This window comes from Antechinus flavipes, chromosome 3, assembly GCF_016432865.1.
Source record: "Antechinus flavipes isolate AdamAnt ecotype Samford, QLD, Australia chromosome 3, AdamAnt_v2, whole genome shotgun sequence".
Taxonomy (NCBI): domain Eukaryota; kingdom Metazoa; phylum Chordata; class Mammalia; order Dasyuromorphia; family Dasyuridae; genus Antechinus; species Antechinus flavipes.
The window spans coordinates 567,608,110-567,632,186 of NC_067400.1; the positions used below are offsets into that span (position 1 = coordinate 567,608,110).

A 24,077-nucleotide genomic window follows, 5' to 3' on the forward strand; every position below is an offset into this window, starting at 1 on the left:
TCCAATAAGAGAAGTATAGCGTGCAGAACCACAATAAAAGCTCTGTAAAGGTCTTGTCAAAGCATATCCAGAAGACTGTGTTCAGTTCTGGATGCCCCATTCTAGTCAATAGATAGATTTTGATAAATTGGACATATCCTGACAATGGCAACCATGATAAGGAGGGCCACTTAAATATGAGGATCATTTGTAGGATTTTTTAGCTTGGGAAAAAATGTCTTAGGATGGCTATAACAATCTTGCAGCATTTGAAGGATTTACTTGGATCACAGATTTACAGCAAGAAGCCCCTTTAAAGGTAATTTTTGTTTAACACTTTGTAGATAAGCATAAAGTGGCTTGGAGGGGTGATTTGTGTAAATTTTTTTATGGCAAAATCAGATGGTTGTCCTTCCTTCTCCAAGATGACCATGACATCACAGGAGGTGAGGCCATAACCTGTAAGTGAATGGGATTTATTTGAAGATGGACTGCGTAAAGTCAGCAGTCTATCTCCTCCAGAGCCGCCCAGTGTGTGTGTGTGTGTGTGTGTGTGTGTGTAGTACTGTAGATAACTCTGTCTCTATTAAAATATCAATCTATCAGAGGGATAGATCTCTAGTGTTACTCGCCAAACACTGAAAAGTAGATGAGATCCAACAAAAGACAGCTACAAAAGACTTTTAAAAGTCCCTTGTCTTTTCTTCACTAGCAATGAGATTTAGAAAATTCTCTTTATTCACTGGGTGGGATTAAAGCTGGAGTGATTTGGGAAGGTTACCCGTAATTCGATGCAGATGAAGTAGGAAAAAAAAATTCCAAGGATCCCCTATCTCATCATCACCTGTGACAAAGCTCTTTCTCGTGTTTCGTGCAGGAGCTGAGATGAAGAGCTTACTATTCCTGCTCACTTTCATCTCCTTCCTTCAATCTAAAATCTTACTTTCTCTAAGAAGCCATTAATAAGCCAGTTCGCCTTAACCAGTGCCTTTCCCTTGTTTCTTATTTGTCCTGTGCGTCATCTCCTTTGACTGTTTTGGGTTTTTTTTTCCCGCCTTTTATCCCGCCAGTGCCTGTCACGTAGTAGGCACTTTCACAGATGTTTATTGACTGGCTGAGCATGAGCAGCCAGCTAGGTCTCGGGTCAGCTACTGCAGTCTAGGAGACAGATGTGGAGAGTCAGTTCCATCCCCCTAAGCTTTTCCCAAAACCTCTTTTCGTATTCGGTGATTCCTTTAGCTCTCTTCTACTTCCTTCCTAATCCCTTCTCCTCCCAAATCGCCCCTCCCCCCGCCGGGCCTTAAACTCCCTCCTCTTTAGGCACCTCAGTATTTTCTAAGATCCCTTCGCCTTTTCCCTTCCCCCAGGGACTGTTAGAAGGGGCGGGGCTCCTAGCTGTGGCAAATCGAGTTCTTCCAGAGCCCGCGGGGCAGCGTTCAGACAAAGACATTCCACAGCCCCCGCCCCAGCCCGCTGCCCGCCCGCAGGGGGTGGAGACACGTGTCCGCTCTACAACCTGGTCACATGTTACTAGGAGCGAGAGAAGGCTGGCGCGTGCGTACTGGTCTTAGGAAGACTCGGCTGGCTCTCCTCCACCGGCTTGTCGGTGGAGGCCGTCGACGTGAGGGGGGGGAAGTTAACAAGGTGCGCGCCGGTGGTGGCGCGCAGGCGCCGTGGCTGAGTCGGGGACTTTGTTCTCGGTTCTGGGAGCAGGGCGGCGCCGGTGGCGGGGCGCGCGTGCGCACCCGCTCACTTCCGGTGATCTCTTTCGCTCTCTCGCTGGGTCGCTCTCTCGCTGAGTCGCTCTGATCCGCTCCGGTCGTCCCCGCGCCCGCTCTCCCGCCTCCGCCAACCGCCGCTGTTGCGCGGGCCTCCACCGCCGCCGCGCTCCGTCCCTCAGCCGCCCTCCCGCCCGCTCCGCACTCATGCAGCGCCGGGACGACCCCGTCGCGCGGCTGTGCCGGCCCCTGGGCCGCGGCGGCGCCGTGGATCCCTCAGGCGGCCACCCGCCGCCGCGCCAGGCGCCGTCCCGGCAGCCGCTGCCCTCTCACCGGCCCCGGGGCGGCGGCGGAGGCCCTCGGGGAGGCGGCGGGGGCTCTCGGGCAGCCCCGGCCACGCAGCCGCCGCCGCTGCTGCCGCCGTCTGCCACTGGCGGGGGCCCCGAGGTGGGCGGGGGCGGCCCGGCGCCGGCTCCGACCCCGCTGTTGCCACCCTCCGCCACGGCTGCCGCCAAGATGGAGCCTGAGAACAAGTACCTGCCTGAGCTCATGGCTGAGAAGGACTCCCTGGATCCGTCTTTCACCCACGCCATGCAGCTGCTGGCCGCAGGTGAGCCGGTCCCCCGTGGCGGCTAGCTCAGGTGGGGGCCCGGGCCCAAGTGTGGGGGGGGAGGCCGCCGCCGTAACGGCAGGGCCCGGGGTGGCCTCCGCTGAGAAACGCGGCCCTGCTGCTGGAGTCGTTCCCCCCACCCCCCACCCCGTACTACGAACCCCCGAGAGAGGAGTGGCATTGGGGAAATGTCACGTTAGGTCACGGGTCTGAAAAGGGAAACCGAGGGAAAGGGGTAAACGGGATGCCCGAGGACTCTGCGGAGCCTTTTTTCCGTCTGTTTATCGAGGTGCTTTTGGGCCTCAGTTTATGCTCGCTTCAGCTTAAGGCGGGGTGGAGAAGATTCCTCCAGAACCATGGCTCTCGCCTTTGTGCCTCTCCGAGGACCTCCAGCCGTAGCCGGTGCCCGGTGCCTCGAGAGCACCACGTTTTTGACTGATTGACCACAGGCTGGAGATTTGGAGGGAACTGCGTTCGGCCCGTCCAGCCCGTGCGGGCCACCATGGGTCAGCGGGCCGCGTGTGGACCGGGCCAGGGCGTCCCAGGGAGAGAAGGAGATCGGGTGAAGTGGGCGGGGCGGGGGGGCGCCTGCGGACCGAGAGATGGGAGGGGGGCTGCCGCCGAGAGCGCCGCGCCTCTGTGGCCCCTCAAGTCCGACTCGGCCCGAGGCTCTGGCGTCTTATTTGCTACGCCCGGAGAAGGGTGTCGTTGTCTGGAGGCACGAAGCCGGGGCCTTCTCCGTGGGCCCGCTACGTCCCCCCTCCCTCGGTTGTTTAACGGCGTGGGATCACCTTGTTCTCCCCTCGAGAATCTGGGAACGGCCCCAGACCCGGGGGGACCGAAAGCGCGGGGGAGGGGATGCGGGGCGTTCTTTATTCCTTTTCCCAGAGGAGCTGGGATGGAGAGAAGTGCTCGGCCGCTTCTCGCCTAAAAAAGCCTGCGCTAGTGGGGTGTTTTCTCCTGGTTGGAGAGCTCACCAGAGAATGGAGATTGCCAGTCTTTGTTCTGTGTGTACTAAACACTCTCTGGTCCCTGATCCGCACCATCCAATCACCTGGTGCCTCGGATGTCTCCCTAGCACCACAACCCATCTGCTTTGTGTTAGCTTCTAGTTGTGGTGTTCTTTTAATAACCCTTCTTATAAGAGATTGATTGAGTTCATTAAAATTCTGAAGCTTCAGGGCTGAAACTTTAGGTTATTTGTAGCCTTAAACAGCTAAAGGAGATTTGAAAAAGAAGTGATTTTCCTTTTCTTTGTTCTCTATCTTGAAAGGAGTCTGACTTTAAAAACAAATCCTGTGATTGTCAGCATCCAGGTCATCCAGTTTGCCTCTTATTTGGGATAAGGAGAAGCATTTTTAGATCTAATGTTGTGTTTAGTGTTGCCCATAGTTAATTCTGGGTTGTGTGGTGTTATTCAGTTCTTTTGGAAAACTGCATCGGGTAGATGTTCACCTTTTAGATTGAGGTGAAATTGTGTTAAATGACACTTAAAAGTGTCAGATTGGCTTGGTGTAGTGCTGCCAAAATGACATGGATTGCTTTTCATTAAGCACCTTCTCTTTTGATATGTAAATATTTCTTTGAAAATTACTGGAAATGATGCTTAAATCTATGACCCATTTTCAAAAAACCACTGATTTTCTGAAAGGTCTGATAATTAGGCTTTGTTATTGCCGTAGAGTAATTTCTCATTTGCATTTTAACTACTTGGTAGTTTCTGCTAGTATCTCTCATCAGTAGCTCAATATCCTGGGAATTTATATTTCCAAAAGTATCTAAAAAGATGTAAATGAAATGCATCATAAATTATTATTATAAATTAAGTTATATTGTACTTTTCAGGGTTTAGGACTGTAACCACACACATTAACTCTTTAATTTGTGATGAGATCACAAGGTTACTAGATCCTTCTGTTCTTTATAACTAATTTCTCAAAAGATAAGTCTATGTAATGTGAGTTTTAAATGAAAAGTTTCTTAGAGTAACCAACTGAATATATTACTCCTCAAAGGCTTGAAGTTTTTTCTTTCTTTGTTTGCCTTTTGTTTCCTTCCCAGACAGATTTTAGGAAAACCTTTTCATTTGTTAAGTTTTGGTTTTTCTCTTAATTAGAATCTACATTCTTAGTCTTTTTCATATTATGGGCCCTTGTCAATCTTGTAAAGTCTATTTAGAATTTGCTTTTAAATGCATGCAGTAAAATATTGAGAAAATACAAAAGAAATTAATGATAATGAAATACAGACTTCAAAATATTTTAAAGAAACAATTCTGTGCATCCCACCTTAAGAACCCCTGATGAAGGGATTGGATTAGAGAAATATTGTTACCAAATTATACTTTTTATTACAAAAATGCATATGATTCTATGATCATAATAATAAAAGCTGTCATTTCCTGCAAGAATTTGCAGGGTATTTGTTGTTTGCAGCATCTTTTTCTTTTCTTTTTTTTTAAATTAAAGCTTTTTATTTTTCAAAACGTGCATGAACAATTCTTCAACATTAGCCCTTGCAAAACCTTGTGTTCCAATTTCCCCCTCCCCTAGATGGCAAGTAGTCCAATATTTGTTAAACATGATAGAAATATATGTTAAATCCAATATATGTATACATATTTATACAATTATCGTGCTGCACAAGAAAAAAAGAGAAGCAAAGTAAAATGCTTGCAAACAACAAGAAGAATGAAAATGCTATGTTGTGAACCACACTCAGTTCCTACAGTTCTCTCTCTGGGTATAGATGGCTCTCTCCATCACTAAACAATTGGAACTGGTTTGAATCCTCTCATTGTTAAAGAAAGCCATGACCATCAGAATTGTTCATCATATAATCTTGTTGTTGAGAAATATCATTGTTAGGAAAACCAAATGGTAAAGATAAATGCACATTTTTGAAAGTTATATTCCAGTTCTGAGTTGGGATACTTTTTGTTAAAATATTTCTGAATGAATTGTAACGGTTCATTCAGAATTTTAAATATAAAATTAACCCCAGGAAACACTGTAAGACTGTATGAGTGGGCAATATAGTGGCAAATGAGAGAGTGTGTGTATGTGTGTGTAAATATACTTGTATGTGAATAAAAGAAAAAATAATCTGTATTCTATTTACAAGATAAACTGTAAGCTCTTGACTGTGTCTTAGAAAAAGAACCTTGAAATCGACTGTTTTGTGATGTGCCTTAACATTGAAAAGGCTTAAATCCTGGATATCATCAAGAAATGACTAGAAGCAAAAATGAAAACAGCAAAATCTTTCCTGACCCTTTAGAAAATAATGGTTCATGTGTCCACACTTGGCATGTGTGCAGTTCCGGTCACTGAAGTTCAAGTAAGATGTAAGGACAATGAAAATGGATTAAAAGAACATCATAGATAAGATTCTTACGTGAAAAAATTCAAGGTTGAGAGGGATAGGAACAGAGACTGTACAATGAAGGATATGGAAAAAGCTAACAGACTTATTTAAGCAAATTGTAGAATAGAAAAGGTGAGAGAATTCCTTGAAGATTAAAAGGGACCTTTTTAGGGTCAGTAAAATAAGATATAGCATTACTTTTGCATAACAGGACTTGTCAAAAGTACTACAGATTAAAAATATTAATTAAGAAAGGATTGGATAAGTTCCTGAATAGTAAATTCAAAGTGTAGGTTATAAGGGAATTGAGAGGTGTTTGTAGTCCACCTTAACTTTCCAGTTAACATTCTGGAAGCCAGTTTTTTGCCAAAGATCTATGGATGCTGCTAGCAGAGAATAATATGATAGATCTATTATTGACCTGGTCTCATGATAATTATCATAATTTTTTTAGATTAAATTACATCAGATTTAAGCTAGCTTTGTAGATAAGTATGGGCTTTTGCATATGTTTTTAAGCATTTTTCTTTCATTCTTTGCTTTTATCTTAACAAATATGTCAAGCCTCAGCAGACTGAAGTAGGATGTTAATAGGGTGGGAGGCAGAGCTGAGTATATGTTTAAATTTTCATTTAAAATTACTTTTTAATTGGTTTGCAGCCTACTTTTGAATTCTGGGCCTGTTAATTTGCATGACTGCCTGATTCTCAAGCTGCTATTTTGGCATTTACATTCCAGTGTGAGCAAATTTTATCTTGACTTGAAAGTATTAGCTTTCTGGCTTTTCCCACCAAACTAGTGAGAAAGCTGACCTTGCCATCTTTGAGGGCAAGAGATTCAAACCAATAATAACTGAATGTCCACTGTGTGTGATAACATCTGTTAGATGCTTTCTATAAGAAGCTTATCAAGTAGAAGAAAGGAAAGACAACAGATATGAAAAGTGAAACAACAAAAGTGGTAAACAGTTCAGAGTAACAGTTGAAGAAATTTTGTCTTGTCTTTGGGGACTTGTGACTTTACTGATACAGAGAACTCGCTTAATTAATGTAGTCCAGTGACTGGCTTCTGCAATTTCAATATTGTCTTCAATAAGTGACTTGCCTTGGATCATCCAACCAGTATGTGTCAGAGGGGACTTGAACTCGGGGCTCTTGATGACTCAGAGACATGTTCTATCCTCTTTGCCAGGCTAATTCTTGCCAACAGAAGAGTTGTTACCAAGGTATTTTTGGAAAATATTGTGCTGGGCAGAGCAGTGACCTGGAGTTTTCTAGGAACTTAATTTGTAGTAGGCATTCTGAAGAGGGTACTTTACTTTAGATTGGGGATGATCAGGAAAAGTTTAGATTGAAGTAGAGTTTAGGTTTGAAGAATTGGATGGAAGAGGCAGGACAGAGCAACCTAGGCTCAGGTGATAGCACTTGGGAAAAAAAAGTCAAGTTCCAAGGGTTCTGCTATGAATCTATGGTCTCAAGGTATAATTTCAATGGAGTAATGCATTTTTTCTTAATTTTTATCAATAGCATGTTTTTATTATCACCTACACTTGTGAATATCTGCCCCTTTTTTCCTTCCCTCCCCCATCCTTCTAACAAAGCCATCCCTTATAAGGAGAGAAGGGAGAAAAGGCAGGAAGCAAAACTAGTCAATAAATTAGCTGCCAATATTTTCTACCTTTCCATTGTTGCAGGGAGGCATTTTCTCAGTTATGCATTCTTAGGTTTCTTCTGGTAGCAACACAGATTTCTGCATACACATTATTTACTCTAGGAAATGATGGGTTTTCTCTCCACTGGATTTTCTTTGGTCCTTGAGCAAAGTCAGAGATTGCTTCAAGAGACAAAAAATAAAGCACATTTTATCTAGGCGAAAGTCATTGTTGATACAGCTGGCTAATCTTTTCTTGAAGATATTTATCACATTCTTGTAACCCCATTCCTTTTTGAAAGAAAGCCGAAGAGAATCCTAGATTCAGCTGGAGAAGTCATTGGGTCAGGGGAAGGTTTATACTCTCCAATCAGATTGACTATCTTCCTTCCTCAAAATCCAGTGGATTGGTTATCCCGTTATTTTGGTTTTAAGTAAAATCCAAATTTCTCATTTAAATTTAAGCTTTTTTTATTCTTCCATATTTAGAGAACTATAGATAAATATCTTTTTCATGAAAGCCCTTAATATAGATTTAAGATACTGAGCAGATCATCTTTTTTTTTTTTTAAGTTTTTTATTTTCAAAATCTAGACATAGTTTTCAACATTTACCTCTGCAAAAACCTGTTCCAAATTTTGCTCCTTTCTTTCTCCTAACCCTCTCCCTTAGATGGCAAGTAATTCAACAATCCAAGAGTTAAACATGTGCAATTCTTCTATACATATTCCCACAATTATTATGCTGCACAAGAAAAATCCGGTCAGAAAGGGGGGAAAAAGCAAGCAAACAGCAACAAAAAAGATGAAAATACTATATTGTGATCCACATTCAGTCCCCACAGTCCTCTCTCTGGGTGTAGATGGCTTTTTTCATAGAAAGATCATCAGAAATGGCCTGAATCATCTCATTGTTGAAAAGAGCCACGTCCATCAGAATTGATCATCATCATAATCTTGTTGCGGCTGTGTACAATATCCTCCTGGTTCTACTAACTTCGCTTAGCTATCAGTTCATGAAAAATTCTTCACGCTTTCCTGAAATTCCTGCTAATTGTTTCTTACAGAACAATAATATTCCATAACATTCACATACCATAACTTAATTCAGTCATTCTCCATCTGATGGGCATCCACTCAGTTTCCAGTTTTTTGCCACTACAATAAGGGCTGCCACAAACATTTTTGCACATGTAGGTCCTTTAACCTTTTTAATGCAGATCACCTTTTAATTTTCTGTTCTCTAGTTTTAAACAGCTTTAGTTATTTAACCTCACTGTTTTTTTTGACATTTTTCATCTTTTTAAATCATCTTTGTTTCACTTCTCTGAAGCCTCTCCTATTTCTCTACAATCTTTCTAAGAATTAGTATCCAAAACTAGTCATGACCACTCTAAAGTATACTGCTGCAGAATATAGCAGGACTCCTTTTTAAAAGTATTAGAATGAATTAGAAAGGTGAATGAAATCTCAGATAACCCTAACGTTTCTGGGTTCGAACCTTGTAACCTGATCAGCCTAAAAATTATCAAAACTAAAAACTGTATTCTGATGAGCTGTGGAAGAACTAACAAGAAAGGGCATAGAGAGAAATGATCAAAGATGGAACTATTGTAATGCCTTCCTACAAGTTTATACATTCTATATATTTAAGGCTACAATTATGATGACCAAAAAAAAGACCCCCTACAGTTCATGAAGCTTGGGTTATCAGCTTTTAGTGGGGATTCTAAACAGGAAGTTTGTGCAAGTACTATGGTGAGGGTTGGGGTGGTGGTGGAGTGGCAGTGAGAGGGAGATGATACATGGGAACAACCTTTTTTTTTAATGATAGTTAATAAGGGAAGGGAGGCTGGTGATAAGCTGTCAGTGAGACTCTGAGCATCTAGTACTTAAAATAGATAATGAATGAAAAATTTCAGTTTCATCTGAAAAGATAGTTTTGTGTAGAGGTTCTCAAGTATAGATGATTTAAGTTTAAATGGCTCTTTCTATCCTAACCTGTGTTAATAGAAGAAAAGGTTCATTGTGATTATCAGTAGAGAATATATTTATCCAGGAACAAATGAAGCACATTTAGCTCAATATAAAGTTTTAGGAGATGATGCTGTGGTATCAATAGGAGCCTTGAGGTCAAGTCCTGATGCCTCATGGAGGTTTGTTCTTGGGAAAAGAGCAGAAACTTGGAGTTGATTTACATTGATTATACCTCCCTCTTCCCTTAGTCACTGAATAGAGTTGCACTTCTGTTCACAGTTTCAACTTGACTAAATGATGGCTATAAAACTGCTAAGTACAGGGATTTATAAATGATAATGGGAAATGATGATGGGAAACTTAATACAGAAAGAAACATAAGAATTTTTTGGTGAGGGTTGGTTTCAAACCTAAGGCTTTTATGAATGCTTGGAGCTATTAGTCTTAAAACTCCTTCCACAGATTGTCATCTCTAACTTTTGGTTATATCATGCTGGGGTGTGTGGGTGGGGTAATGGAGTGGAACCTGTACTTGCCCACTGTTAGTAATGTAGATATTGGGTAAAGCAGTCCTGATAAAGTAATGGGTGTTTTCTTTATGGGAGGCCCTGTGCTTCAAGGGGATGCTGCTGGGCCCCTGAGTGAGTAAACGAAGGGATTGAAAATGCCTCTTGGGCTGTCCGTAACCATATTACTGTTTAAGCTGCTACTCTTAAATAATGGCTGGCAGCTTAGTGCAAAAAGCTCTTTTTGATGAGGTCTAAAATAACCATCTTAACCAATTCAACTAAAATAGGTTAAGAAGCTTTCTTCTCTTTGGGCATTTAGTTTGGATTAGATGGCAACAGGAGGTTGCCTTTTGAAGGGTAGAAAGGATGGTACTAAACAGTCTTATAGAGGTTTCTGTCTGTTTAGTCTCATTTGGAAATTTGAAACTTAATAAACTTCCCCAAATGGTTAAAGGAGTGAGTCATTGGGAAGCAAAAAGTTTGCATTTAGAGAATTGATGTGTTTCTCTAGTCATATCAACCACATGTGAATTCTGACACTGATACCAAACACAGAATTTCCTTTTTCTTTTTTGGAAGAACAGTGAGTGATTCTTGGGAAATCTTTTTAGAGACTTATTTGCTAGGGAAGGTACAGAGCAAAACTGCCTCTACTTATGATTATAGCTGTTGGCGTAAGTGCTTTGAGTAAGATTTCTTCCTGAGAGCATGTTGCTTCATCTCCTTGATTTTCTAAACACAGTATTCAAGGTCATAGCTCTAAAGAGACTGAAGAATTTTCTTTTCAAAAATAAAACGACTGTTTATTCTATTTAGAAATCGAGAAGATTCAGAAGGGTGAATCAAAGAAAGATGATGAGGAGAACTACCTGGATTTATTTTCTCACAGGAACATGAAACTGAAGGAACGAGTCTTGATACCAGTAAAACAGTATCCCAAGGTAAGGCAGAGGGGTCCTCCTGAAAGATCCTTTCATCTTTTTAGTAGATGTCCCACTAGTCACTAAATGGGTAATTATTTGGGGGGGGGGTGTTTCATGATAGTTTAGAGACTTATTTCAGCACTAAGGAAGTTTTGTTAAAACTTAGAATATTGAGTATCTCATTTCTTGTAATTTCTGAGCTACCAAAGGATGTTCAGGGAGGTGGTGTCATATTTATGTTATCAGGGAATTATTTCTTTTTTGTTTTTGAGTTCCAACTGTAAAAATAAACCGACACTAGAAAACTAGAAATGTTCAACTTCAAAAAAGTTGCTTTGTTAAGACTAAATTAGTTAACTGATTGTATAAAATATTTAGGAATCCATCTGCAAAGGAAAAATCAGAAACTATTAGCAAAACTACAAAACACTTTCCACACAAATTAAGTCTGATCTAACCAACTGGAAAAATATTAAATGCTCTTGGATTGGGCGAGCAAATTATAATAAAGATGGCAACACTGCCTAAACTAATCTATTTATTTAGCGCTATACCAATCAGACTCCCAAAAAACTATTTTGATGACCTAGAAAAAATAACAACAAAGTTCATATGGAAAAACAAAAGGTCAAGAATTTCAAGGGAATTACTGAAAAAAAAAATCAAATGAAGGTGGCCTAGTTGTACCAGATCTAAAATTATATTACAAAGCAGCAGTTACTAAAACCATTTGGTATTGGCTAAGAAATAGATTAGTTGATCAATGGAATAGGTTAGTTCAAAGGACAAAACAGCCAATAATTTTAATAATATAGTGTTTGATAAACCCAAAGATCCCAGTTTTTGGGATAAGAACGCATTATTTGACAAAAATTGCTGGGAAAATTGGAAATTAGTAGAAACTAGGCATTGACCCACACTTAACACCGTACACCAAGATAAGGTCAAAATGGGTTCATAACCTAGGCATAAAGAATGAGATTATAAATAAGTTGGAAGAGCATAGGATAGTTTACCTCTCAGACCTGTGGAAGAGGGAGGAATTTATGACCAAAGAAGAACTAAAGATCACTATTGACCACAAAATAGAAAATTTTGATTATATCACATTGAAAAGTTTTTGTACAAACAAAACAAATGCAGACAAGATTAGAAGGGCAACAATAAACTGGGAAAACATTTTTACAGTCAAAGGTTCTGATAAAGGCTTCATTTCAAAAATATATAGAGAATTGACTCTAATTTATAAGAAATCAAGCCATTCTCCAATTGATAAATGGTCAAAGGATATGAACAGACAATTCTTAGACAAAGAAATTGAAACTTTATAGACATATGAAAATATGCTCCAAATCATTATTAATCAGAAAAATGCAAATTAAGACAACTCCTGAGATATCATTACATACCTGTCAGATTGGCTAGAATGACAGGGAAAGATAATGCGGAATGTTGGAGGGGATGTGGGAAAACAGGGACACTGATACATTGTTGGTGGAATTGTGAACACATCCAGCCATTCTGGAGAGCAATTTAGATCTATGCTCAAAAAGTTATCAAACTGTGCATACCATTTGATCCAGCAGTGTTTCCACTGGGCTTATACCCCAAAGAGATACTAAAGAAGAGAAAGGGACCTATATGTGCCAAAATGTTTGTGGCAGCCCTCTTTGTAGTGACTAGAAGCTGGAAAATGAATGGATGCCCATCAATTGGAGAATGGTTGAGTAAATTGTGGTATATGAACGTTATGGAATATTATTGTTCTGTAAGGAATGACCAGCAGGATGAATACAGAGAGGACTGGCAAGACTTACATGAACTGAGGCTAAGTGAAATGAGCAGAACCAGATCATTATATACCTCAACAACATACTGTTTGAGGATGTATTCTTTTGGAAGGGGATCTCTTCGATAAAGAGACCTAATTCAGTTTCAATTGATCAAGGATGAACAGAAGCAGCTACACCCAAAGAAAGAACACTGGGAAATGAATATAAACTGCTTGCATTTTTGTTTTTCTTCCCAGATTATTTATACCTTCTGAATCCAATTCTCCCTGTGCAACAAGAAAACTGTTTGGTTCTGCAGACATATATTGTATCTAGGATATACTGTAACCTATTTAACATATAAAGGACTGCTTGCCATCTTGGGGAAGAGGTGGAGGGAGGGAGGGGAAAAATCGAACTAGGAGTGCGTGCAAGGGATAATGCTGTAAAAAATTACCCTGGCATGGGTTCTGTCAATAAAAAGTTATTTAAAAAAAAAAAAAAGCTAAATTAGTTTAACTGAGCATTAATTTAGCCTGAACCCATGGCAAAATTAAATTCTCTTCTGAAAAAGTTATTTCAAAAACTCTTTAGTTTATTATCTACCAAAAGCATGTTTGTGCAATATATGGTTTTTTAAAGAGGATAATGGTTTGTGATTGAAGATGATTCTTCTTTAGCTATTAATTCCATCAAATATGTGTCCTTAAATTGAATACCACTACTATGATCCTAATCTGATGCTTCATTGTGACATGGAAGTGATTTTAGGTTCTCAAAAACCATGCTAAGACAATGAAAGCTCTGCCATCTAGGGGAGGGGGTGGAGGGAGGGAGGGGAAAAAAAATCGGAACAGAAATGAGTGTAAATATAATGTAATTATTAAATAAAAAAATTTATAAAAAAAAAAAAAAAAAGACAATGAAAGCTCTGGGAAATGGCAGGAGCCCATTGACAAGTGTGCCATGAGGCAAAAGAGACTAAGTGACTTGAGAGAGTCAGCTTTAAAGAATCTGGGTCACCAGGGTGGAATGGAAGAAGACTGTAGGAAGAGCAATCACGATGTAGCAAATGGAAAAATCCTTAACATATCATAATAAGACAGGAATAGGGACTTTCTTATTCTGAGAATGTTAAAAAAATTGTATTCAGAGAGTAAGCAATCACATCTAATTGTTTTTCTTTTCATTCCCTGTCAGTTTAATTTTGTGGGGAAGATTCTAGGACCTCAGGGGAACACGATCAAAAGACTGCAAGAGGAAACTGGGGCCAAAATATCAGTTTTAGGAAAAGGTTCCATGAGAGACAAAGCAAAGGTAAGTAAGGAAAGGAAAAAAAATGCTGCAGAAGTATTTGGACAGCTTGGAAACTAGTGTCTTTGGGAGTAAATATCCTGAGCTCCTTTGCACAATATGATGGCTTCAAGAGTTGGGGACATGCTCTTGTTGACTAAATTTACACATTTATTGGCAGCTCTGGAAAACCACAGGGACATTTGAACTATTCCTTTTTTTAACTTTGCTTCTTTCCATTACCAAACAGGACTTGGACATGGGACATGACAGTTTCTCAGCAACAGCTCAGAAGCGCCAAAGCTTGCTTAGGTTAAAACACAAGGGAGACTGTGAAATAAGAGAAATATCACCTCTTTCTTGAAAATCAAAAAAGTAGGAGCTAGCAGAGCAGACTAGTTAGTGCTTTTATTATTTTTTTTCCCTCATGTGTGCTTTAAAACCACTTAGAATATGGTAGTGGTGGCCAGTTGTGATAACACACTGTATATGATTGGTGTTTGAAAGAAATGAATCTCTTTCATTATAAAGTTTGGGAAACTTTTCTTTTATGGACTTGCTTCTTTTCTTTGTTAATGCAAATATTTTTTTTAATTTTGTTCTGTGATTTTGAACTTGGCAAACAGCAGGTTTGAACATTTGTATTCACAAAGAACAGAACAAGAGGATTATGTGTGAAGGATATGGGAAGATTGAAGTACATACTAAATCATTTGTGTTAGTTCTAAATTTTGTCTTGCATTTCTGTATTATCACTATTGCTAACTATCCCTTCTCCCTTTTCCTCTCAATTTTTCCCTCCCCTCCTCCCAACAAACAAAAACCTAAGCCCTGCATGAAAAGTTATCATCTTTCTGCAAAACAGATCCATATATTGGGCATGATATTTTGTGCCTCTCTTGAAGAGATTGGGAAACATTTTTTGTCTTTGGTCCCTCTGGAGTTGTGATTGTTAGTTGTGATTGACTTGATCAGATTTTTAAATTTATTTAAAGCTGTTTTTCTTTACAATGATGTATTTAATCATTGTGTGAATTATTCTGCTGACTCTGCTCACTTAACTCTTACATGTCTTCCCATATTTGAATCTATACCAAATAATAGCTACTTAGTACTGCTAATAGGATAATATACAGTAGAAAGATTAAATTTGGAGTCACTAGACTTGATTTGGAATCACAGCTCTTTTTCTTCTTTGTACAATCTTGGACAAGATTCTTAGTGAGCCTTGGTTTCCTCCTCTATGCAGTGGGGACATTACCCTAGATTATCTCCAAAAATCCATTCAGTTCAGAATTCTGTTAACTCTTCATCCCCTTAAAAAAAGAAAGAACAAAACCCAAACAAAAAATAGCCCAAACCCCATAAATCTCCAGGGTTAGAACTAGAGTGATTGGTTCTCAGCTAGAATTAAAATAGGTGCTCTTTTTCCTTGCAAAAACTGTAACTTCTATTTTTCTTTCTTAATCACCAATATGACAGTCATAAACTAGTGACAAGGTACATGACAGTGCCATTGTTGCTGTTGAGCATTAAATTGGGAGCTAGAGATCTAGCAAGATTGACTTCTCTGTCCCACTAGGCATTAGTTTTCTGGTTTGCAAAATAACTAGACTGGATAATCTCTAGAGGTATCTTACCAGTTATAAATCCTCAACTGTTCTATTTTGAGGCTTAAGACATGTGAAATTATTCATATGAGCTGATTTTTCTCCCCTCATTTTATTGTTTTTTTTTCCCTCTGAATATTTCCTTTTCATTTTCTTTCCCCAGTGTCTCATAATAGGGAGAGGACACTTAGGTTCCTAAAAAGCTATGCCGCCAGAACTCATTCTTCTGGAGGTCCTGCCAAGTGAGATAGGATCTATGTGTGGACTTTTGCTTTGAGAACAGTTTTGACTATATTAGGGGACAGGTTTAGTACCCAAGTTTAGGTACTAATAGAGGTTTTTGGCCCACGCAGTTCATGAGAAAGAACATTTAAATAGTGTATTCCATTCTGCTTTGTTGGTAGGTCCCTGAAACATCAATCTGTAGATGTGAACATGAATGATTTTTAGGTTATAGAAATGCTGTATTTTTATGTACCCCTTTTTCCGTCCTCTCAGGAGGAAGAGCTACGTAAAGGAGGAGACCCTAAGTATGCCCATTTAAACATGGACCTGCATGTTTTCATTGAAGTCTTTGGGCCCCCCTGTGAGGCTTATGCCCTCATGGCTCATGCTATGGAAGAAGTCAAGAAATTCCTTGTTCCGGTAAGTCCCCTAAGTCACAGAGCTTTGCAGGCCAAGGTGCTGTGGTGCACAGTGCTTAGGGAATGGGTCTAAAGGGTCCTACTCAGAGAGAAAGGGCTTCAAGGAGGTTCTCTGCTTCAGTGGAGGTGGGGAAGGGAGCCTTCTGCACCAGGATGGCTTTTACTGAATAGGCCAAATTCCCTTCCCTTCTCTTTTTGTGTGATGTAGAAAAGTGGCTCATATTTCAATCAAGCTTGTCCCCAATGCTGTGTCACTGTAGTTTTTTGGCAGGCCATTGAAAGATAGCAAGTACAGCAAAATCTGCCTGATTTCCTGTGGATGTACCCCTTTACTTTTAAAATGGAGTCCATTCAAGAAGCAAGACTAAAATGTCTGGGCTCTGCTTATAGTATTACAACTATTGTTGGGAAAATAATTCCTTTAGGCTCTAATTCCCTTTTTGCTACTAAGAATATAGATTGTCTTGGGCAAATCCCATAATCTTCATTGCCTCACTTTTCCTTCTTAAAAGATGGGATTGAATTTCTTCAGTATCTTTTTAGTTCTTAAGTATAATAAGGAGTTGGTAAATTTGTTATACTTTTCAATTACAAAGTATTAAATTTAGGAAAGATGGGGGGGTGAATTTTAAAGTATTATCATTATGATGGAACAGCTGATTATAATTCATTAACATCCTTACTTTAAGGGACTTTGGATTCTCAGGTAGCCTTTCTATCCCATGAATGAAGTGAATGTTCCTTAGTCATTTTAATATGAAAAATCTAGTTTAATATAATAGAAAATGTGAAATGATATTTTTACTCAACAAGACTTTTCTTTGTTGTATGAGAATTTGTTAAAAGCATTTTGGAATAGCTATATATCCAGCTGTGGTCACTGGATAGAACTATAAATAGTATGTATGTATGTTCCCTTGCTGTTTTCTCTCTCTAGCCTCTTTCTCAGGAGAAGTAAATTAAGAAACCTACCATATAATTGAGCTTTGGAGAGACTTGGCAGAGGAATCTCACTTTGTTATTGTTACAATGGCAGCTTTAAGGAATCTGAGCACCCAGGCTGGCATTGGTGACTTCATTCCCCTGTATGTTGCAGGCAGGGAGTGAAGACTGTCCCTGTACCCCTCCAAAAGAGTCAGGAGGAAGGTTCAGTTACTAGTTCTTTTAACATTTCTACAGGAGTATCCATTTGGAAGGCATAAAAATGCATGAAGCACTAAGAATGAATGGTTGTAACGTTCAGGAGAAATGTGTGAAAAAGACAGCTTGGAGTTTGTATTGGCAAATAGCATTTCATGCTTTTCTGGCTCAGAGCCACTTTTCTCATGGAGAAGAGGGAGCCATTTGGACATCTTTCCCTCTGGAAACATTTAACTTCTTCTGGGAATAAACAGTTCTAAATTCTAGGCTAGTCTGGCTCTGTGACGCTCTAGCTGTATTTGGGGCGGGGGGAGGGCAGAGAGGAAGAGAAGGTTAGTACTTTCCAGCTTTTTTGAGGTTTGTAGACTCTTGGAAAAACAGCACGCACTCATTTTTACTTTGGTAGGGAGTCGGTGTCAGTGATAGATGTCATCGTTTGAAGTTGGGGTCTACAGATGGTACCAGACTCATACAACCTCTTGACATCTCCCAACAGAAGTTTGAAATATCACATCTTCTTTATTGTCCTTTTTAGGATATGATGGATGATATCTGCCAGGAACAGTTTCTTGAATTATCTTATCTGAATGGTGTGCCAGAACCTAACCGTGGGCGTGGGGTACCAGTAAGAGGAAGGGGAGCAGCTCCTCCACCTCCACCTGTTCCCAGGTAATTGTGAAGGAGGTAAATACCAGAGAGAAAAGCCTGAAGTGGGAGGTGATCTCTGCTACTGCTAACCAGGGATGTCCTGCCAGCACCAAACTTGTCTTTTTGTGGCCCTCCTCAGGCTGCCCTCAAGTGTCTGAGGCATCTGGAGTATTGTGTTGGTTCTAGATGCCACATTTTAAGAGGGACTTTGAAAAGCTGGAATGTGTCCAGAGGAGGGAGACCAGGATAGTGAGGGGATTCAAACCATTGTCATGAAGAATGGTTGGAAGAGCTGGGGGTGTTTGCTCAGGCACAGAGAAGCTCTAGAGGATCCATGAGCCTGTCAGAGGGAGCAGACTTGTGGTACCAGCATGTCAGGGTCAGGGAGGCAGACTGCAGGGCACTCGGAGGAAGCACTTATAGTAGCCTGCCGCAATCCTGAAAGGGATTACCTCCCGAGGAAATGAGTTCCCTCTTATTGGGAGGGCTCCAGCCCAGGCGAGTCAGACACTGGATATCCTGGGCAGGAACTGAGGTGAGGCCATCTCTATGACACACACCTCCTTCCCCCCCACTCCCCTGTGTTTAGGCTTTTCTCGTAAAACTCTGTTGGGGAACCTGTGGAGGGGCTGACTCCAGGTGATCAGGCATTAGTCCTGCAGGAGCCATGGGGGGGAAACCTGAGGTGCTCCACTGCCCCTGCAGTTCTGACAATACCTGAATTTGGGCCAGACAGATCTAATAGTCTGGAGGATCTTTGACAGCTTCTTCCTCGAGTGCAAACGTCCTCACTGTGTTCCTTCAAGTAGTAAGCCATTCCCCACCATGGGCTTTGAGTCCAGTGAAGCTGTCAGATTTCAGGGCTGTGGCAGAAGGCCAAATACAGGATTGGCCAACACCAACTTGAGCACTAGGGCAGCTGCTTTTGTAAAAGGGCTCGTTAAAAGCCACACTTTATGAAATGGAGCCTGTCCTAACTGGGCTGTCGTCTAGCCAAGTCAACGTGCTTTGGAGACTTGTGACTAGCCCCTTCCTGGATACTGACTCTCCTCTCTTCTCCACAGGGGCCGTGGTGTCGGACCTCCCCGGGGAGCCCTAGTCCGTGGTGCTCCAGTGAGAGGGGCCATCACTAGAGGGGCCAGTGTGGCCCGTGGGGTGCCCCCCCCTCCAGCAGTAAGGGGAGCCCCTACTCCAAGAGCCCGGGCCACTGGCATCCAGAGAATACCTCTTCCTCCACCCCCAGCACCAGAGACTTATGAAGAATATGTAAGAAACTTGAGCACAGTATCCCTCCCAGATGAGGGAGGGCCGGATAAGTGTTGGTGTAGGTGCTAGAGAGCTAGTGAAGCTCTGGATGGGTATGAGGATCCCACGGGCAGGCCTGCCAGCCAGCCAGTCAGTGACAGCTAGCCTTGGGAGGCAGACAGTTAGCCTGGCTCTCACTGCAGATGTTAGCGGGTCATGTTCTTTGCTGTTTGTCTTATTCGGGCTTTTCCCGTGCTGGCCAGGATGACGCTTGTCTGCTCCCCTAGGACAAACGCCGGGCCTGGCTCACCTCCGGTTTGACTTGAGGTATTTGTGTCTCTTATAGGGATATGACGATACCTATGCTGAGCAAAGTTATGAAGGATATGAAGGCTATTATAGCCAGGGCCAAGGGTAAGTGATTCTCCAAATGCTTGTCCACTCAGAGGGAAAGGAAATTAGACCACCAAGGACATTTTGAGTGCTAAAGCCAAAAGCGGGAGGCACTTTTTATATCTTCTGGTTGTTGCCTGTGTTTCTTTTTTGGAGTAATAAGTAACCAGAGTCATTAGGGATAGTCATCAGAAGGGTTTTTTTGGTTTGGTTGGTTGGTTGGTTTGTTTGTTTGTTTTTAAATAACAGTTGTGAAATAGTTATTTTGATAGAGCTACAGAGTTGTTTCTCACATGACATTGAAGATCCACCTGTGGGAAATGGATCTGAGGTGCCAGTGTTCCCTTGCTGCCTTACTAATTGCTTGACTTCATCTTACAGGGACTCGGAGTATTACGACTATGGACACGGAGAGGCACAAGATTCTTATGAAGCTTATGGTATGTCCTGATGATATAGTGGGAGATGACTGGCATCTACTCTGTGTTGGCTATTGCTGGCTAGGCCCTGGGGATTGAAGTCCAGGTGGTGAGCCCTCCATGGGGACACATTGAGAGACCAGCAGTCTGTCTGAGGGCTTAACCTGGAAGCCAGATAAAGCATGATCACTAGGTTATTCATCCAGATCACAGGAGAGAATCAGTGAAGGACAGCTTTTGGAATTTGAAGGATGGGGAAAGAAAAGGAGCTACAGGTTTAGAAAAAAGATGTCAAGTACACCTGATACTTTGTTGCAGAAGTTCTCTATTTTAGCCCAGTGGGGCCAGAATGTTTGTGATGGGTAAACTAAAAGGCTCCTTGACAGGCTGCTGGCTTCCTCTTCAACTCTTCCTGGAGCTGTTAACTACAGCACATACAGCACAGCAACTAACAATGGTACAGAGGGTTTAGGGACGAGATTTTCCAAACCTTGCTGGCCTAGCTAGACATAACTTTTGCTTCAAATAACAAGACTTTTCATCTATTTCATATCATTGGAAAATAAAGAAAAAATAAGATCCAAATTCAGAGAGTTCAGGTGTACAGGGAAAAGCCTGCCAAGAGATAGCCTACCAAATGAATGATTATGTATATCAGAGAATTTGGGACCAGAAGAGGTCAGCTTGGTACTATTGATGGAGAAAGTTTCCACTTCTTTACAGCTTAAAAAAAAAGGGGGTGGGGGATCCTTATTTGTTTTACTAAATATGACCTGGACCAAATTGCTTACTGCCCCTGGGCCCCAGTAAGTAAAGGACATTGGACTAGCACAATTTGCAGTCCCTTCTAGCTAATATTCTAGGAGTCTGTAGTATTTGAAGGCTGCCAGAGATCCTTTCCACTGTTTGGTAGCAAATTGCTAGCTCTGTGGAAGAGCGCTCCTTTTTTATCCCAGCAGAATCGTTGCCTTTCCCATCTCTATGCCCCCCTTTCCCTCAGTCTAGGCTGAATGGACGTTTCTCCAAATAGATCTCATTGCCCAATTAAGTTTCAGAATTAATGTGCTTTAGAGAGAATACTGTATAATAACTTCTGTTGGGAAAGTATTACAAAGGAATATTCTGGGGTAGATGTAAAAAAGCATTTTTGGTTTGCCTGAATGAATTTCAGGGAGTCCTCAGCACTGAACTCGGAGATCAGCAGCTTTTCTTCCTGAAACATTGAAAAGGGGTGGGGGGTGGGGGAGTTCACTTTGTATCTTCTTCCCTTCTCAGCTGCCACCAGCAATGTTGGGTGTCTGGAATGGTCTAACAGGAGGGCAGTGTCTGTACACTCGTGTTTCCCTCCATTGGTGAAACAGCACAGAGAGGTTTCTATTTAGTCAGGTTTTTTTTTTTTGTTTTTTTTTTTTGTTGTTGTTGTTGTTTTGGTTTTGTTTTTTTTGTTTTTTTATTTTTTTTTTGGCTGGCTAGGACTAATAGGGTATGCCAGGCTGGAGAAGGCCAGGGAGCTCCATTGTGCTCCCTGTGTGACAGTACCATAGCTAATCTGTTTATCCACTGTCCTTTCCTCTGGTCTCTGCTTTCACAAAAACAGAATTAGACATAGAAAATAGTCTTGTTGTGGTCCTCACAGGCCATATCCAAAGAATTTGGAGTGTGTATGGTGGTGGTGGTGATGATGATTGTGGTGGTTACTTTTCAAAGGGAACATAGAAGTCTTCCATATCTGTGGCAAGATGAAGATGTATTTGAATACTGGCTAGCTGAGGGGTGTGAATGCGTGAGTAGGGATTTAAATTTCATGGAGCAGAGATCTCTTTAGGTGCCTATGGTAGCCTATCATAGTTTCCTTTATGAAAACAATTTGGCCTTCATTTCTGATGCAGTCATGTCCCTTAGTTCTTGGCCAAGAGAAGATGCTGACAATCAATCAGAGCATTAAGTTTAAATACTTCTCTGCCTGATCAGCCATTCTGCTCCAGTCCCAGCAATTAGTGCATCTTTGTTGGCTGAAATGTCTTATGAAACATAGGAGGCCAAATACACAAATATGTTTTGCCTGACTACATATGTATAACCTATGTCAAATTGCTTGCCTTCTCAATGAGGGGGAAAAGAGAGAGGGAGAGAATTTAAAACAAATGTTATTGGTTTTACATGTAATTGAATAAAAATAAAATGTTAAATAAATTTAAAGATAATTAAAGAGAAAAACAAAGAAATATAGTCAAAAGGTAGAACCATTGAGGATAGGTGCATTCCTGCTATTCAGCCTGGCTTGTGGAAAGGGGAGGCTACCTTCTAACCTGGAAGAGAGTAATCAGTCACCTTAGCAAGGCTGCCTGTCAAGGTCCATTGAGAGCATACTTGCCCAGATTAATGGATGTTTGTTAGTGCCAGATTTGTCTGGAGTACAAATACTATTCCTCTTTTAGGATATGCCTTTAGCTCCTTAACCTCTCCTCTCTTACCCTCCACCCATGTCCAGTTCAGAAAGAGCCAAAATAACTAATTTGTTTATATCTCTACTATTTACATAATCTAGGATTGTGCCAGGGGAGGCACTTATGTGATGATCTATAAGCATCCTGTGCTTTTCTAGCCAGGAGAATAAAAGAATTGGGACGCTGATGTGCACATCCCAACATGAGAACTTGCCTTGAGTCCTTAGGGAAATGTTTTGGAGACATTGGGAAAAGAGTGGGAGAAACTAAAATATTGACAGTAGTGCAGAGTTCCCAGAATACGGTGAGCTTCTCTCCATTCAAGCATGGCAGGCTGCCTTCCAGGTGGCTTACAGGCTGTTCTTGCTTTCCTTCCCACAGGTCAAGACGACTGGAATGGGACAAGGCCCTCCCTGAAGGCCCCTCCAGCTAGGCCAGTGAAGGGGTCATACAGAGAGCACCCATATGGACGTTATTAAAACAAACATGAGGGAAAATTATCAGTTATGAGCAAAGTTGTTACTGATTTCTTGTATCTCCCAGGATTCCTGTTGCTTTACCCACAACAGACAAGTAATTGTCTAAATGTTTTTCTTCGTGATTCCCTTCTTCTCCCCCCTTCCTCCATCCTCACCCTGCATTCTGGCTTCTGTATGTAGTATTTTAAAATTAGTTAAAATAGATTTAGGAATATCGAATTAATTTTTTTAAAGTGTGTAGATGCTTTTCTTTCTTTGTTGTTTAAATATAAACACAACTGTACCTTTTATAATAAAAACAGAAGTTGAGTTTAAAAAAAAAACTGTTAGTTTCCAAAGTGACATTGCTTGCTTAAGGGTTCTGAAGTTAAGCTTTGTTAACATTCTCTTAGGTTTGGTTTGAGGCAACCCGTAAAGTTGTAGTTGCAGATTCCCAAACTAGGCTACATTTCAAAATTCAGGGCTGTTTTTAAGACTTAAAATCATAACATTAACGGTAGTAGGTGCCACCGTTTAAAAGTAAGCTCAGATGTCAAATACATTTCCTTAAAAGCATATGGCGGTTGAATCTTAAGTTTAAATTTTTAATATGAAAGATCCTCATGAATTAAATAGCCGGTGTATTTTTTTTTAAAAGTTAATTGATTTAAAAAAAAACCAACAAAAAAAAAAATTAGGTTTGTAAAATTGACTTTTTCGTATGTGGGTTTTGAAATCTAGCCCCAAACATACAGTGTTGAGAGATACTTAGGGAGTAGGTTTTGAAATGGGGTGGGTGGGAGGGAGACTGACAGACTGAATTTTACTAGATGCAAGGCTTTTTTTTATTAGCTAAGAAAGTAAAAATCACTGCATCTAATAAATCCAGTGTTTGAAATCAGAAAGCAAAATATTGCATATGGTTGAGGTTTGCTTTCTGCAAAACCACCAATACTCCTTGGGATGCTGGGGGCTGAAAAAGTACATTGTTTAAACGAAATGACAACACTGAGCCAACCCAAATGATGCATTCATTCAAGTATGTCTCAACACTAGCGTTAATAAAAAGGGACACTGCAGCTGAAAAAAAAAAAAGGAAAAAAAATCCACTCTGTACATAGGCTAAAGTCCTAATTGGATTTGTACTGTCCTCCCATTTTGTTCTTGAAGATTAAATGCTACATGTGTAAGTCTGCCTAAATAGGTAGCTAAGACTTATGTCAAAATGTCTACAGCAGTTTGTCAATAAAGTTTAGTCCTTTTTTAATCAAAGTAAA

General features: G+C 40.9%; 1 protein-coding gene across 1 annotated transcript; it reads left to right on the forward strand.

The window, feature by feature from the left end:
• Positions 1 to 1,653: 1,653 nt before the first annotated feature.
• On the forward strand, positions 1,654 to 24,077 carry KHDRBS1 (KH RNA binding domain containing, signal transduction associated 1). The gene is made up of 9 exons (XM_051987815.1): positions 1,654 to 2,307; positions 10,625 to 10,749; positions 13,704 to 13,820; positions 15,905 to 16,051; positions 17,726 to 17,859; positions 18,903 to 19,104; positions 19,430 to 19,497; positions 19,858 to 19,916; positions 22,724 to 24,077. The coding sequence occupies exons 1-9, from the start codon at positions 1,905 to 1,907 to the stop codon at positions 22,819 to 22,821; spliced, it is 1,353 nt and encodes a 450-aa protein (XP_051843775.1). The 5' UTR covers positions 1,654 to 1,904; the 3' UTR covers positions 22,822 to 24,077.